The following is a 14228-nucleotide window of genomic DNA, read 5'->3' as shown; positions in this document are numbered from 1 at the left end:
TAAACTTTCTTGATACAAGCCAACTTTTGCCAATACTGCGGATCGACCAGAATAAGCTAAGGCTGTGATTCTTTTGCTTTTGGCCCAGGCCATGGCTGTGGTATAGCTCGCAAGCGCTTCTACATACCTATTCTGTTTGAAATGAACGTTGCCACATTTTCGTATTTCTGTCGAATTTGAATAGTTTTTGTTGCTCGTCAGCATTGTCTCTTCGTACATTTCCCACTGGATATTCTGGTTGAGCAATAAGTTTACCCTTTGGAGGTTACATGCACACTTTTCGAAACTATATTTTACTTGTTGGAAGATAGTTTCCATCTCATCCATTTTGGGGGTATTGATAAATTCAACTATGGTTAATTATGGTCGTTTTGATCATGTGATGGAAAATTTACATAAAAACCCGTTTTTTTTTATAAAGGTTTGAAATATTCCACAACTGTTGCTGTAAATTCTGATTATTTCCCAAAAGCAGGGTCGCCAACATTTGTCAACGTCAAACGTTAAAAAAAGGAGTAACAAAAAGGAAATTTTTGCGTGAAACCAGCATAAATGGGTAAAACCGAGTTAGATACGGTTACGCAACATTGAGCTGTAATAGTATAACTGGAGAGGGAGAGTGAATAGCAAAGTCCCTACTCCCTTTAAACATAAGACGAAATGGCAGCCATATATACTAATATATACTAATGCACATAATTAACATTTCATTGAAAGTTCAGCTTACTACTTGGTAAAAAAAATTGGTCTAAACAGTTTAGACAGTTCTTCCCTCGCTTTCAGAACCGAATCTTTATGTCTGTCATAGATTCTTCTCATTAGAGTTCTGTGATGGGATATTTCAATAAATTCGCTTTCACACTGAAAGTCACGGCTCGTTCGTAATTTGATCAATAATAATAACTTGACTGATTCATTAATTTTTTTGAGTCACCCTGTATAAGCAGACCTAAAATAAATTAATGCAATGATAAATTACAAGTATAGTCTGATCATCTTTTGCACATTTTCGAAAGAATTTATTCAGAAAAATTCTGAGATGACGTAACCAACTTTTTGGGGTTGATAAATAGATACATTTTGATTAAAAAGTTAAGATTCTTGCAATAATTTCAAAACGTCTGCAAGATTTCAAGTATTCAGTTTTGCAATTCTTGATTTAATCAATAAAATAAATTGACTCAGAGATAATGACCAGAGACATTTTCGTTAGCGTTTTACCATCAAGATGATATTCCTAATATAAGTACAAAATTTGACAACAATCGGTCTAGTACTTTCGGAGATTCTCTGTCTAATAAAACTCCGGGACGGCAGACAGACGGACTGACGGTAAGACGTACAGACAGACGGAAATGGGAGAGATATTTTTTCGCCTTCTAGGGGTCATGAAAGATACATAATTCGCATTATAAAATGTTTTTTTACTAACACAAAAATCACATTTTCAATGGTAATATTCTTATACCAAAAAATTGGTCTAAAGAATTTAGACAGTACTTCCCTCGCTGTCGGAAACTTGTCAACTGCATGCCTATTGTGTTTTTTTTACTTCCCATTTTTGCAAGGACACGTATATCAGTTGGGATAGATGTAGTGTAATTTACTCACGTATACGGCGTGTACTAGGAGAGGCAACTGAAAATCGTTTATGTATAAGCATTCTTAATTTAAGACGACAAGCGTAACTCTTGCTGAGACTGTATACGTGAGAGTCAAACAGAGAAACTGTAAACAAAACCGATAGTCGTCTAGAGATTTTTATTGTTTCGACTTCCGCTTATCATATAAGACATTGGGTTTTATTACTTCCCGAGCGTAAGCAAAGGAAGTATTGTAATCGATTCCGTCGGCCGACTCTCTACTTTTACGTTTTCTCGATCTTTCATGACCCCTAGAAGACGAGGAAATAGGTCTCCCATTTCCGTCTGTCTGTCCGTCTGTCCGTCCGTCTGTCCGTCTGTCTGCCGTCCCGGATTTTTATTAGACAGATAATCTCCGAAAGTACTGGACCGATTGTTGTGAAATTTTCTAGTTATATTAGGAATATCATGTATTTAGATGGTTAAACGCTAACCAAAATTTGTCTAATCATCCCCACCACTAATGTGATGACGTCACTTCAAAATTGTACATAGTAAATGGGTTTTAAATTGTACAAAATAATATAGTCCTAAACATGTAGTTTACGACTCCGAATTGAGTTTTTACCCGAAACGTCCAGATTTTTGGAAAAAAAATCAAAATTATAAAACAACATTATGCAATTTAATTTTGAATCTGCTAATCCGAATGTTTTGAAATGTTGCAGATGTTTTAAGGCTATAAAGAGCATCATAAATCTTTACTCAAAATATATTTGGTTATCCCCTCCAAAAACTTGATGACGTCAGCTCAAAAAGTTTGCCAAATAAATCCTATGTAACATGTACAAAATATGATGAGTCTGTGCTTGTGATATATCACTCCATTAATATTTTTTGGATTTGCATATACAGGGTGACTCAAAAAAATAATGAAATCTATTGCGAAAAAAAAACATAATAGACATGCAGTCGTCACGTTTCCTACAGCGAGGGAAGTACTGTCTAAACTCTTTAGACCAATTTTTTTCGCAGTGGATTTCAAAGAATTCGGTTTTGTATAAATAAAATAAATATAAATTTTCGCATTCATGAATTTTTTTGAGTCACCCTGTACATGCAAATCCAAACAATATGGGTGGAGTGATAGATCACAGTACAGACCCATCATATTTTGTACATTTTAGATATGATTTATTCGGCAAACTTTTTAGCTGACGTCATCAAGTTTTTGGAGGGGATAAGCAAATATATTTTGACTAAACATTTATTATGCTCTTTATAACCTTAAAACATCTGCAAGATTTCAGAGCATTCGGTTTCGTAGTTCCTGATTAACTCAATAAAATAAATTCACGCATTCATTAATTTTTTGGGTGACTCTGTATATGGAAATCGAATAAATTTGAATGGAATGATAAATCACAAGTACAGACTCATCATGTTTTTCACATTTTAGATAGGATTTATTCACCAAATTTTAGGGTGGCGTCATCAATTTTTTTAGGGGGGGATGAGCAAATAAATTTTGATAAAAAATTTACGATGCTTATGATAACTTTAAAATATCTCCAAGATTTCACAGCATTCGGTTCTGTAATTCCTGATTAATTCAATAAAATAAATTGACGTTTTCATTAATTTTTTTGAGTCACCCTGTATATGCAAATCCAAAAAATATGATTGGAATGATAAATCACAAGTACAGACTCATCATATTTTGTACATTTTAGATAGTATTTATTCAGTAAAATTTTGGAGTGACGTCATCATTTTTTAGGGGGGAAGAGCAAATACATTTTGATAAAAAATTTACCATGTGGTACCGCTTTTACGACCAACCAGGTAATCGCCCGCTAACCTACCCCTTCCTTCGGGCATTGATTAAATACATATAGATAGACCCATGCTATTGTTTGGAGCGAACAGGCCAACGGCCCGCGAACAAGAGATGGCGCACCAACAGTCGGCCGTCAAACGCCGGCGAAAAGCTTGGACACCAATCGCGCGCGTAGATAACCCAAATCGCAGCAACAATACATTTAATAAAGCTACCACTCCACAGAGGGCGACGAAAACAATGTGTAAAAATCTCTAGTAAGCATTTATATAATTTGCAACGTTGCCAGATGAGCCTAGCACAACTTTGCCGTTATTTCTAGTCGATTAGATTTTATTTCGTTTGAAAGTTTCTGGTGAATAAATGGAATTATTAAAATGAATAAACAATACAAACAAATTATTACTTGTTATTTTAAATACTTGTTAGTGTTGATGAAAACATAAATGGTAATTAAAGTTATTCTAAATACGGTCCGGTCCGGTAGCTCAAATTTTACAGTACGAGTGATATGTTTCAGGACGAGTAGGTAGCCGAGTCTTTAATTTCGAAACGAGTACTGCGAAAAGAGTTACCGGACGTATGTTGTTATGTATTTTATTTCATACTGTCAACATACTTTTTTATTCGATAAAATTATTATTTTGAGAAAAAATCCAAATCGAGTCACTTTTTCTGACATCGTTAGCAACCGCTCTTTGGTAAATGTTTTAATTTGTTTATTCGTGCAAATCAGCATCATATGTTTAAACACATAGTACTTATAACACTTTACAGGACTTATTGTTTTGTATAATCCGACTCGATGGACGAATGTTTTGTGCAATCCGTCTCGAAGGACCAATGTTTGTGCAACTCGGCTCGTCCTACCAGTATTTTTTGTAATCTGGTTGATACGACAATGTGATACCGAATTGTACTTTGATATTGCTCCAAGGACCTTTGTTTTCTTGCGTGCGAGATAATAGACAGCGTTCGGTTTCGATGTTTAATACAGGACGGTTACAGAAGTACTAAATTTACATTTGTATTTACAATAACAGGTAAAGCAAAAGAGACCCAAAAGGGTCAGTGGCCGCTTCCGGAAATGGAAGACTTGTCCTTTTTGGCCACGGAGGTATAGTCGTCCAGATCGTACTTCGTTTTTATGACTGCACCCTATTGTGTAGGAGTTAAATCCCTTCACAATGGGTCCGTGCCGCAAGTGATCCAGTGCTCATAAACCATCAACAGACCAACTGTCTACACTACACAGGGCCGTACTTTCCCCCAGCATGTTGTTAAAATATGTACCTTATCTTACTATTATTACTTATGGAATTGTTCAGCTGACTATCATTGTGATATGGATGCGACGTTGTACGAATCTTGAGTTAGACAACAATTAATTCCCAATCTTCCTGCAGGAACGGTGATAATTATGGACAATGCCAGCTATCATTCAAAACTATTAAACAAAATACCAACAACGTCCACAAAAAAAGATGATATTATACATTTTATGAGGCACAATGACATAGACATCCCGGCAGGTAAAGCAACAAAAAAAGATCTTTTAAATTGTATAAAACAACTGAATATGCCAAAACAATATCGAATCGATCAAATAGCCAAAGAACATGGACACATTGTGTTGAGACTTCCGCCGCATTACTGTGTTATGAATCCCATTGAATTAATATGGAGTAGTCTGAAAAGATCAATTCGACGAAATAACACAACCCCTAATTTAAGCGCTCAAGTGGTGGATCTGATTAGACAAGAGGTTAATAACATAACAATAGATTTGTGGAAAAATTGTGTAAAGCATGTAATAGACATTGAAAACAGCTATGTTTCACCTAATTTTCAAGAGTTTGTTGTCCATTTAGAGGACGAAGACAATGACGACGATTTAGTAGACTATTTTTTTGATAGTGATAACGACTGATTTGCAACTACATTTTTTGTTATAAAATAACACTATATGTGGATCTGAAAATAGTATGTAAATTATTTATTTACTTATTAATATTGTTAATTTGTTCTCTTTTGTTTAAAATATTTTGTTTATATTATATGAAAAACTGAATAAATATATTTATTTCACCATTACGCTGATTTTTGTCCACATCCCACACTTCTGTGAATGAAAGCGGATCCGGTCCTGCATAGGTAGCTCTCGAAAACCTTTAAGACGATTTATGAGACGGCAGTAGTTATATAGTGGGGCTGCTGGCTCAGGTCAAATGAGGTCAACCCGAGCTAGGAGCCCCACAACTTTTGATCGAGCGGTCATTGATCTTTTTGGTCGACAACTGACCTGGGCGTTCATTGACTCTTTGTGGCTGCAGGTGGCTGACATGTGCGTTGACCTTGCTTTTGCTCGGTCAAGCTGACGCAGCGATCCCCTTCCTATCTCGAGCAGGCTCGAGTAATACCCCACCATCTCTTTTGCGGTTATATAAACGTCGATTTACTTGTCAGTGATTTATTTAGTATTGTGCCTTCAATTGTTGAACAGATTGTAAATTTAAAATGTCGTCTTTTATTTCTGGTTTGAATAAAGAATCACAATTACAAGCTTTTGTGAGTGCAAAAACTTTAGAAGAAAACAAAAAGTTTTTAATTAAAAGTTTTAGTAAAAATCCTACAAAATACGGGGACAAAATATTTGTGCAACTGGAAGATTGCAGGACAATACTACCCGAGCGCTTTACTGAAAAATTCGACGATTCAGTAATCGACGATCTGAACAGAAAAATTGCCAACGGCTGGAAGTTGCATTTCGTCAACAAAGGACCGATCGGTCAAACAGTCAATATAGAATTCATTGAAGGATGAAGATAATGAAAAATAAGAAATATAATCTAAATATCGTTAAAACTTTGCATCGGAGATTAGATTTACATTTGGAACGTATTCGTTCCATAAAAGAAGCAATTAAGTTGTATGAAATAAGAAAAGGACTTAATAATCTTAAGCTGTAGAATTAATGATTTTAATAAATTATAATTAATCACTTACTGTGTTTTATTTCACCATCCTCGTACAAAATATTATTTTATGGTGAATCGTCATGAATAAAAGACGTGTGTGCTTCGATAATATACCTGTTATTTTCTTAATAAATGATAAAGAAAACCGAATTAATACTTGGTTATATGATGTTAGAAGATTTCAAATGAATGTGGAACGTTTCGAAATACAAATAAAACCGTTAATCGAAAAAATGATGGAGAAGAAGCGAAAATTTAGAGAAACAATCGAAAAGTTAGATTCACAATTGAAAATTATTCAACAAAGAAAATCAGTTAAATAACTTCTTCGAAAATTGGAATAATTCAAATTATATTATTATATTGTAATAAATATTGTTTATTTCGTTTGGTGTGTTATTTTCACCAGTCCCATATAAAATTATTTAACTGCGATTAACCGTCACGAATAAAAGCCGTGTTTCTTCCGACAAAATTCCGTTTAAAATGGTCACTTAGGTTATTCATAACAGACAAAAAAATTATTTGTTTTGGGTCGAAAATAGGCCCAGACTACATAAACTTTTACCCAAACGACAAATAATAAACCGAACCACGCCCGTAATAATTTAAAATAAAATTTCAGCTGTCCGAAGCAAGTTTCTGTTGATTTAAGCTTATTTGCACTCGGAATCTTGTACATTACAAATAATTACGGATCAATCTAACGTAAAAATAATGATGCGAAACACGTCCGTAATTATTAGAATAAAATATCAAATGTCGGAAGGCGAGAGTGTGTTGTTTAAAATTAAAAAATGTCACTTACATCGTCGAAAACAGACAGTAAAATTATCCGTTCTTTCTCGAAAACATGCATACACACACATATCACAAAAACCACCATTTAGTGTCCACAACAAAGCAAGAAAACCACTTATTTTCCGATATAATTACGAATATTTTCACCTTAAAATTTGTAAACCGAAACGCGTCGTCGTCCGTCATTATAACAATATTCTTTCGCATCAGCAGATTCCTTCGGAACCACACGTTATTTTCTCATTAGACAGGGACGTATTCGGAAATATTTAAAAATAAGGAATTATCGCTTCAGGGTGCCATACAGCAGAAAGTTTGTTCACAAAAAAAGAAAAACGCATCTCTATAAACTAATGACACAATTTGTGTAAAAATAAATGAGGGTAAGGGGTGTAATAATTGTTTAAATATAAAAAAAATGTTTAACTCGAAAACGGTAAGAGATAGGAGGTTCGTGCAAAGAACAAAAAAGTTTCTAAAATACGAAACACATGCACCTATCTTGACGGTTTTTAGTTTGAGTTTAGGATTTCGGAGAAAAGGGCAAAAGTTTGTGGTGACCAAACGGAATTAGTTAAAAATTTGTTTTTTGTGTCAAATTATTTTCGGATGAATAATCGATAGGTCCATATAATTAAATATGTGAAAATTTGAGTTTGGGGCGCAACAATTTTTGTCAAAAAAGGTTGTCAAAATTCGAAAAAAAGTTTTCCTTGAGCAGTAGGAAAGTAAATTAGAAGTTTTGGTGAAAAAAAAAATTTAAAAAATTCAAAGAATCCAAAGAAAAATTAAAACAAAAAAAATCTCAAAAAAAAAATCCAAATTTAGAAAAGTTTGTTTTTTCACAAAAACAAATGCATATTCATGAAGTACTATCTAATCGTGTGTAAAAATGATCATGACTCATAGGTGTATCTACCGTTTAAATAGAAAAAATTTTTGTTACTCGAAAATGGTAAGAGATAGGAGGTTCGTGTATAGGGCAGAAAAGATTGACAAAAACAAATAATATCGACAGCCGTCAACGGTTTTTCGCTAACTTTTGATATGACTGTGAAAAGGGCAAAAGTTTGTGGCGCCCAAACGGTAAAACTTAAAAAATAGATTTTTGTACCAAAATATTTCCGAATGAACGGTCTATAGGTCTACGTAGCAAAAAAAGTATTTTCATCTACCGTTTAGTAGTAATAACGAAAAAACCTTATAGCTCCTAAGGGGTAAGAGGTAGCATGTCGGTACAAGGGAACGGAAAAAAGCTAAAAAAATTAAGACACACGTTGAGCAAAAAAAATTTCGAAAAAAGTTGAAATTGAGGGAGAAAAGGGCAAAAGTTTCTAGTGCCCAAACGGTAAGAGATACGGTATCGGTTGTATACATCAAAACCTTCTTATGGAACGAACGGATAAGTTTGCTCAAAAAAATCGATTCTGTCCACGTCAACCTTGATACAGGAGCCATTTTTAGTTTTTTCGAGGTCGCTACGTAAAAATTTTTTCAGGTCGAAAAAAAGACCATCGAAAAAGGATTCGAATAAGCCCAACATGCAACACTTAAAAAAAAAAAAAAAAAAAAAAAGCGAAATAGGTTATTGTCTTTATATTTATTGTCACATGACTACTACCATCACAACTAAGTACACTAAGACATTAAAGAAAAAATTTCAAGTTTCAAAAACCAACAAAAAAACATCAAAAACCATCAAAAAGCACTATTAAAAAAAGAGATATATGTATATATTTGCTGCTTCCACTACTTCTATCACTACAACAATTTGCTACCACTACAACACTAAACACTACTATATATACTATACCCTATACACTATACACTATACACTATATACACTATTCACTGTACAAAATTAATCCTATTTAATAAGTTTTTTACTTCTTCAGCACTGCTTTCACAATTTTTCAAGTTTTTGTTGAGATCATAGAGTTCTTTTTTGGCTTCCGCAAGAAGTCTTTGATAATCACACACTTTTTTCTCATATTGTTTGACGTTTTTTTCACACCTCGTCTTTTTTTTCAGGAGGTCGAACCTTTTCTTTTTATGGGTTCGTTCGGCCTCCCGACACTTCGAACGGAAAGACGCCAGAAGTTCCGGTGCCGTGGATGGCGACTGGAACTCATCCTCGCTGTCCACAGTTCGAGGTGTCGGGGGTGGTGTCCGGCGGATCGGTTGCCCTTCCTCCTCTTCCTGCTGTTGCTGCTGATGGTGCACTGATGGGGAGCGTACATCAGCATCAGGAACAGGAAGAGTTGCATTCGTCTCTTGTTGTTGTTGTTGCTGTTGCTCCTCAGGGGTTGCCTGCATGTTCTCACACAACGCCCTCAATAACTTCATGTTCTTTCCACCATTTTCCTCTTCGCCATCGAACATAGATGGCGTCAAGTCGATATCGAGAGGAGACGGCTGCTGGTAGGAACATGAGGGCTGTGGAGAACTGGGCTCTGGAGATCTTAATCGACTCATCTCCTCCTCCGAGAGCTCAGAGATAAGTCTCATAGGGGGTGGTGGTGATGATGGACGGCAATTATTATTATTGGGTGGCTACAAAATATATAAACATTACTTAGTTATTATTAAAAAGAGAAAAAGCAATCGCAATAATAATGCAAATATATAATAGATAAAAATAAAAAAAAAAACCTACCTGAATGACGATATTTTCCAGAATATTAATTTTTGGTTTTTTTAAACTCAGGGAAAATTTCATTTTTATTGCAGGGACACTGTACACACACAGAGAGAGAGAGAATAAAAATAACTAATGACAATTATAAGTAACTACTCTAAATATATAGGAAAAATAATGCAGAATATACAAAAAAATAAACAATGTAGAGGGGTTAAATGCCGAATCAGCAGTTTTTCATGTCCATATATGGACATTTTAAAGATTGATCCAAATCAGAGAAATGCAATTCAGCAATTTTTGAAGACGTGCTTTTCTCGGAAATTAAGAGTTCAAGGTTATGAAAAAACCTATTTCTGTGAGAAATGCAATTCGGCAATTCCATAAACACGTGCTCTTCACGGAACTTAAGAGTTCAAGGTCATGAAAAAACTATTTCCGTGAGAACTGCAATTCAGCAATCCAAGCCTCACTGTGATGAAGCACATGTATATAAGACGTATTGGTGTTCTATAAATTTATCAGTTCAGTTCACACATCAGATATGTTTCCACTGAAAGAGAGTCTTTTGGTTTCTCGCGATCTTGATATAGATTCATTGAATGAAGAGAAACGTTGTATCATTCAAGCAATCGAAAGTTTGTTACGACAAAAATTTCCATTGTGCAGAAAATTCATGGCTGGTGGATGTGCCGCATTTCTATTGAACCGAACCTCTTCATATACGGACATTGATATTTATATAGAAAAAAATGAAAATATAGAAGAATGGGCTAAGGATAACTGCCAAGCTAACCGAATCTCTATTTACGTTTATCAATCCAAATGGCCTTGCTGTTATTTGAATTTTGAAGGTTTTCTATTTAACCTTATTTTTATTGAACCTCGTCCTCAAATTTCCTTGGAAGCCAGAATACTAAGAATTCTCAAATCTTTCGATTTAACGATATGCAAAGTGGCAATGTATTTTTCAAGTGGAGTAAATCCAGTACTTGTTGAATGGAAATTAACAGATGTGAATTTCGACAATGTTGAAAAAAAAGATCGCATCACCAAATATAAGAAAAGAATTGCGAAAAAGGAAGTACGATTTGAACCAAACAATTTAGCTATGTCAGCATATACTGTAGTGGTAGATCACGATGATTCCTGTGTTGCTGCTAATAATTTGAAAAATATTAAATAATTTATTGTTGTGTTAAATCGTAGTGCTGATGCTGTTAGAAAAAAAAAAATTATAGAATATATGTGAAATAAAACTAATAAATGTAAATAATTGTTTTATTGAATCCGTACATTCATACATTTTCAAACATTTGTTGGATTATTGGGTTTGCTACAATGAGTGAAACATATTAACACTAAATAAAGTAACACACAAAATATAATTACAAAAATAATTGCTCCTGCAGAAGTAAATATCCAGATCCAGGGTTTTGCCAAACAATATTGTGTAGCATTTTCACCGCTAGAACTTTTGTATCCACTATAATCGTTAATAGTGGTGATATTTGGTGACTTGCATCGGCTTCTGTTTTTGAAGACAAATTCTAGTTGATACTGCAGTTGGCTGGAAACGGATACATTTTTTGAATAAAACATAACTAACTGATCATGTCCATCTTTAATTTCTATCATTTTTCTACAAGTACATTCTTTATTTCTAACCAGAGTTTGTAAATGTACATCTGTAACATTGCTATCAGTGAATAAATACAAATCTTTCTGTATTAAAATGGTCGATAAAATAAGTGTGCAGTTTAAGCCTAACATTGTTTGGATAGAATGAGTACTTTGTTGTTGCGAAGTAACCTATATATGTATTCAACAGCACCACCACCACCACCACCACAATTAGCACTAACGGCTCGCCAAATCCCAGCATGCTACTATTACGGTCATTATCGAGAATATGAGAAAAAGTGAAGCAGACCACACATGATCGTTTCTTAAACAAAAATCAAAGATTTCCTTTGAATTGTTACTACTGTTAATATTTTCGATTATTAACCATTGAGAAAATTGTCGATTTCCTTGTTCTGTTTTTATCTTGTAAGCCAAATAATTTTGCGTTGTGATATTTTTCGCATAGAAGAGATGATAACTGGTTTCGATTATATTGATCGGAGTCATTTTTTCCCAACATTCCTTTTCATACGTTTGAATATACAGAAGAGTTATGTTTGGCGTGGTATAGATATATAAGTTGTTTTCAACAAGCGCACTTAATAGTACCATCACGTTGATAGGCAGAAACATTTTAGACTAGTTATGTTCTTGTATACACACACTCGAATAGCAAGCTTGTAGAGGTGGTAAGTCATGGTAGGGTGGTAGCGATAAACGGACCGAAACAAATTACTATAATTATTTTATTATTTTCTTCTAAAAACTGACTTATAATTATTGATTGCCGTTCTGTCCAGAAGCAGCTCCCTACTCATGGAGGGGACGTACGTTTGACTAATTTCATTATCCCAGTTGTCTGGGCATTCTATTATTGGCGGTGGTGGTGGTGCTCGTGGTGGTGGTGATGGTGGCGTATGGGATGCTCTGGAAGCAGCCTCACGAAGACATCTCTCCCGCTCCCAGGCCTCACGATGACAATTAAAAATATGGCGCTTCAATCGGCTCTCAAGAAGCCTATGGCTTCTGTCAAACGGGCATATGACAAATTGCTCTAAATAAAAAAAAAAAGAAAAAACAATTAGGATTTTTATTTAATAGTAATAAAGACAAGCTTACCCATTTTGTTGTTTATATATATTTTTCTTAAGTGTTGAGGACTGACTGTGATCTTCAATTTGTTGAGGACTGTTATAACTCTTGCGGGTGATCTCCCATTTATACACATTATCAATCCCCACTCTTGCTATTTTCCTCCACTTTTACTACAGATTACATTTTCTTAATTACGCTGAAGTTGATAATTTAGTTGTTTTTCTGAGCTTGCAAAAATACGCGTCTCATTTTTCGCTGATTTTTATTAAATTTGTTGAGTTGTGAGTTACAATCGGAAATTTCGTTCACATATAAATAAGAAGGTATTCCACAGAAAAATAAAGAAAAATAATAGTGCTCTTCTTTCTACTGTGATAAACAAGTTCGACAGCAAAAAAAAAAAAGAAATGCATCCGCAGGAAACAGTGACGGCTATATGTAAAGGCTCGCTTAAGCTAATTCATGAATATATTAGTAAAATCAAAACAATCGAAGAAATTAAAAATTTTTTAGTATATATAAATACCAGCATTAGAATAATTAGAAAAGCACTTAGATGTAAAATACATCGAGAAAATATTTTAGAAAATTCTAATTCCTTAGAAACAAGTCTAGCTTATTTAAAATTTTACCGCTTCAAGCTTTTAAATAAAAAAAAACAATTGTCTCTAAAAATTGGAGAAGGTTATTTTAAAAGAGACAAATTTAAACCTACGGCAAACGTAACCTGGCAAGACATAGAATCTTGTTTTGAACAAAGAATTCGTACAGGATTTATAATTAATCATCACATTAAAGATCCTCTTCAGTTTTTTCGACAATCTTTTAAATGTTTTATGTTTAGAATTAGAAAAGAGCTAAAAAACACGATGCTAAAAGTAAATGTAATTTTTTCGGCAAATTTTATTAAACCGCACTCTGGTGAAACAGACGTTAAAACATTCTCCACAAAAAATCAGCACATTGATGCATATACAGATTTAAAGCAATGGTACGAAGAGAACGTTGTTGATAAGATAATGAAGAAATTAGAAGAATTTGCGGAAAAGGACTCCGGTTGGGCGTTGTATGAGATTTTAGGATTGAAAATTAACATAAATAAATATGATCCAATCAAATTTGGTTACTCAACTTTCGTGTCCACACCAGCTTGCATTAAAAAAAAACATGCAATAATTAATGTTCAAAATGATGATGAATATTGTTTTCTATGGGCAATAGTTTCAGCTTTATTCCCTACCGATAAAAATTCACATCGAAAATCGTCGTATCCACACTTCAAAAATGTGTTGAAATATGATAATTTAGACTTTCCAATCACAATTAAAGACATTCAAAAATTTGAAGAACTCAACAATCTTGCAATTAATTTGTACTGCATCGAGGAGAAAAAAGTTTTACCTTGTCGTTTAAGCACAAGGTTTTTAAATTCTAATAAAGTAATTAATTTGCTTATGCTACCTGCTGAAACACAAATACAAAATACAAAAAACGACAATGATCACTTTGAAGATCGTCAATTGCTCTATCATTTCGTGTGGATCAAAAATTTGTCAGCTCTTTTAGCTAAGCAACTTTCCCTCCATAAATGTAAATTTTATATATGCGAAAGATGTTTAAATCATTTCACTACAGAGGAGTTACTCCAAAAACATAAAACTACATGT

At 33.9% G+C, this 14228-nt stretch overlaps 2 protein-coding genes across 2 annotated transcripts; one reads left to right on the top strand and one right to left on the bottom strand.

Annotated features, from left to right (window-relative positions):
- The first annotated feature begins 3400 nt into the window (after window positions 1-3400).
- On the top strand, window positions 3401-5353 carry LOC135143934 (uncharacterized). The gene is made up of 4 exons (XM_064075836.1): window positions 3401-3428; window positions 4467-4540; window positions 4593-4614; window positions 4830-5353. The coding sequence occupies exons 1-4, from the start codon at window positions 3401-3403 to the stop codon at window positions 5351-5353; spliced, it is 648 nt and encodes a 215-aa protein (XP_063931906.1).
- Window positions 5354-12198: 6845 nt separating this feature from the next.
- Window positions 12199-13084, bottom strand: LOC135143945 (uncharacterized). The gene is made up of 2 exons (XM_064075846.1): window positions 12586-13084; window positions 12199-12520 (listed from the first exon to the last, which is right to left on the bottom strand). Exons 1-2 carry the CDS (start codon window positions 12692-12694, stop codon window positions 12216-12218), a joined length of 414 nt encoding a protein of 137 aa, XP_063931916.1. The 5' UTR covers window positions 12695-13084; the 3' UTR covers window positions 12199-12215.
- Window positions 13085-14228: the final 1144 nt, after the last annotated feature.

The sequence above is a fragment of the Zophobas morio genome, unplaced genomic scaffold, assembly GCF_036711695.1.
Source record: "Zophobas morio isolate AGI-343-1 ecotype UQ-CSIRO unplaced genomic scaffold, CSIRO_AGI_Zmor_V1 ptg000078l, whole genome shotgun sequence".
Classification (NCBI taxonomy): domain Eukaryota; kingdom Metazoa; phylum Arthropoda; class Insecta; order Coleoptera; family Tenebrionidae; genus Zophobas; species Zophobas morio.
The sequence above is the reverse complement of the archived record's forward strand: the minus strand, read 5'-3'. Positions and strand labels throughout refer to the sequence as shown.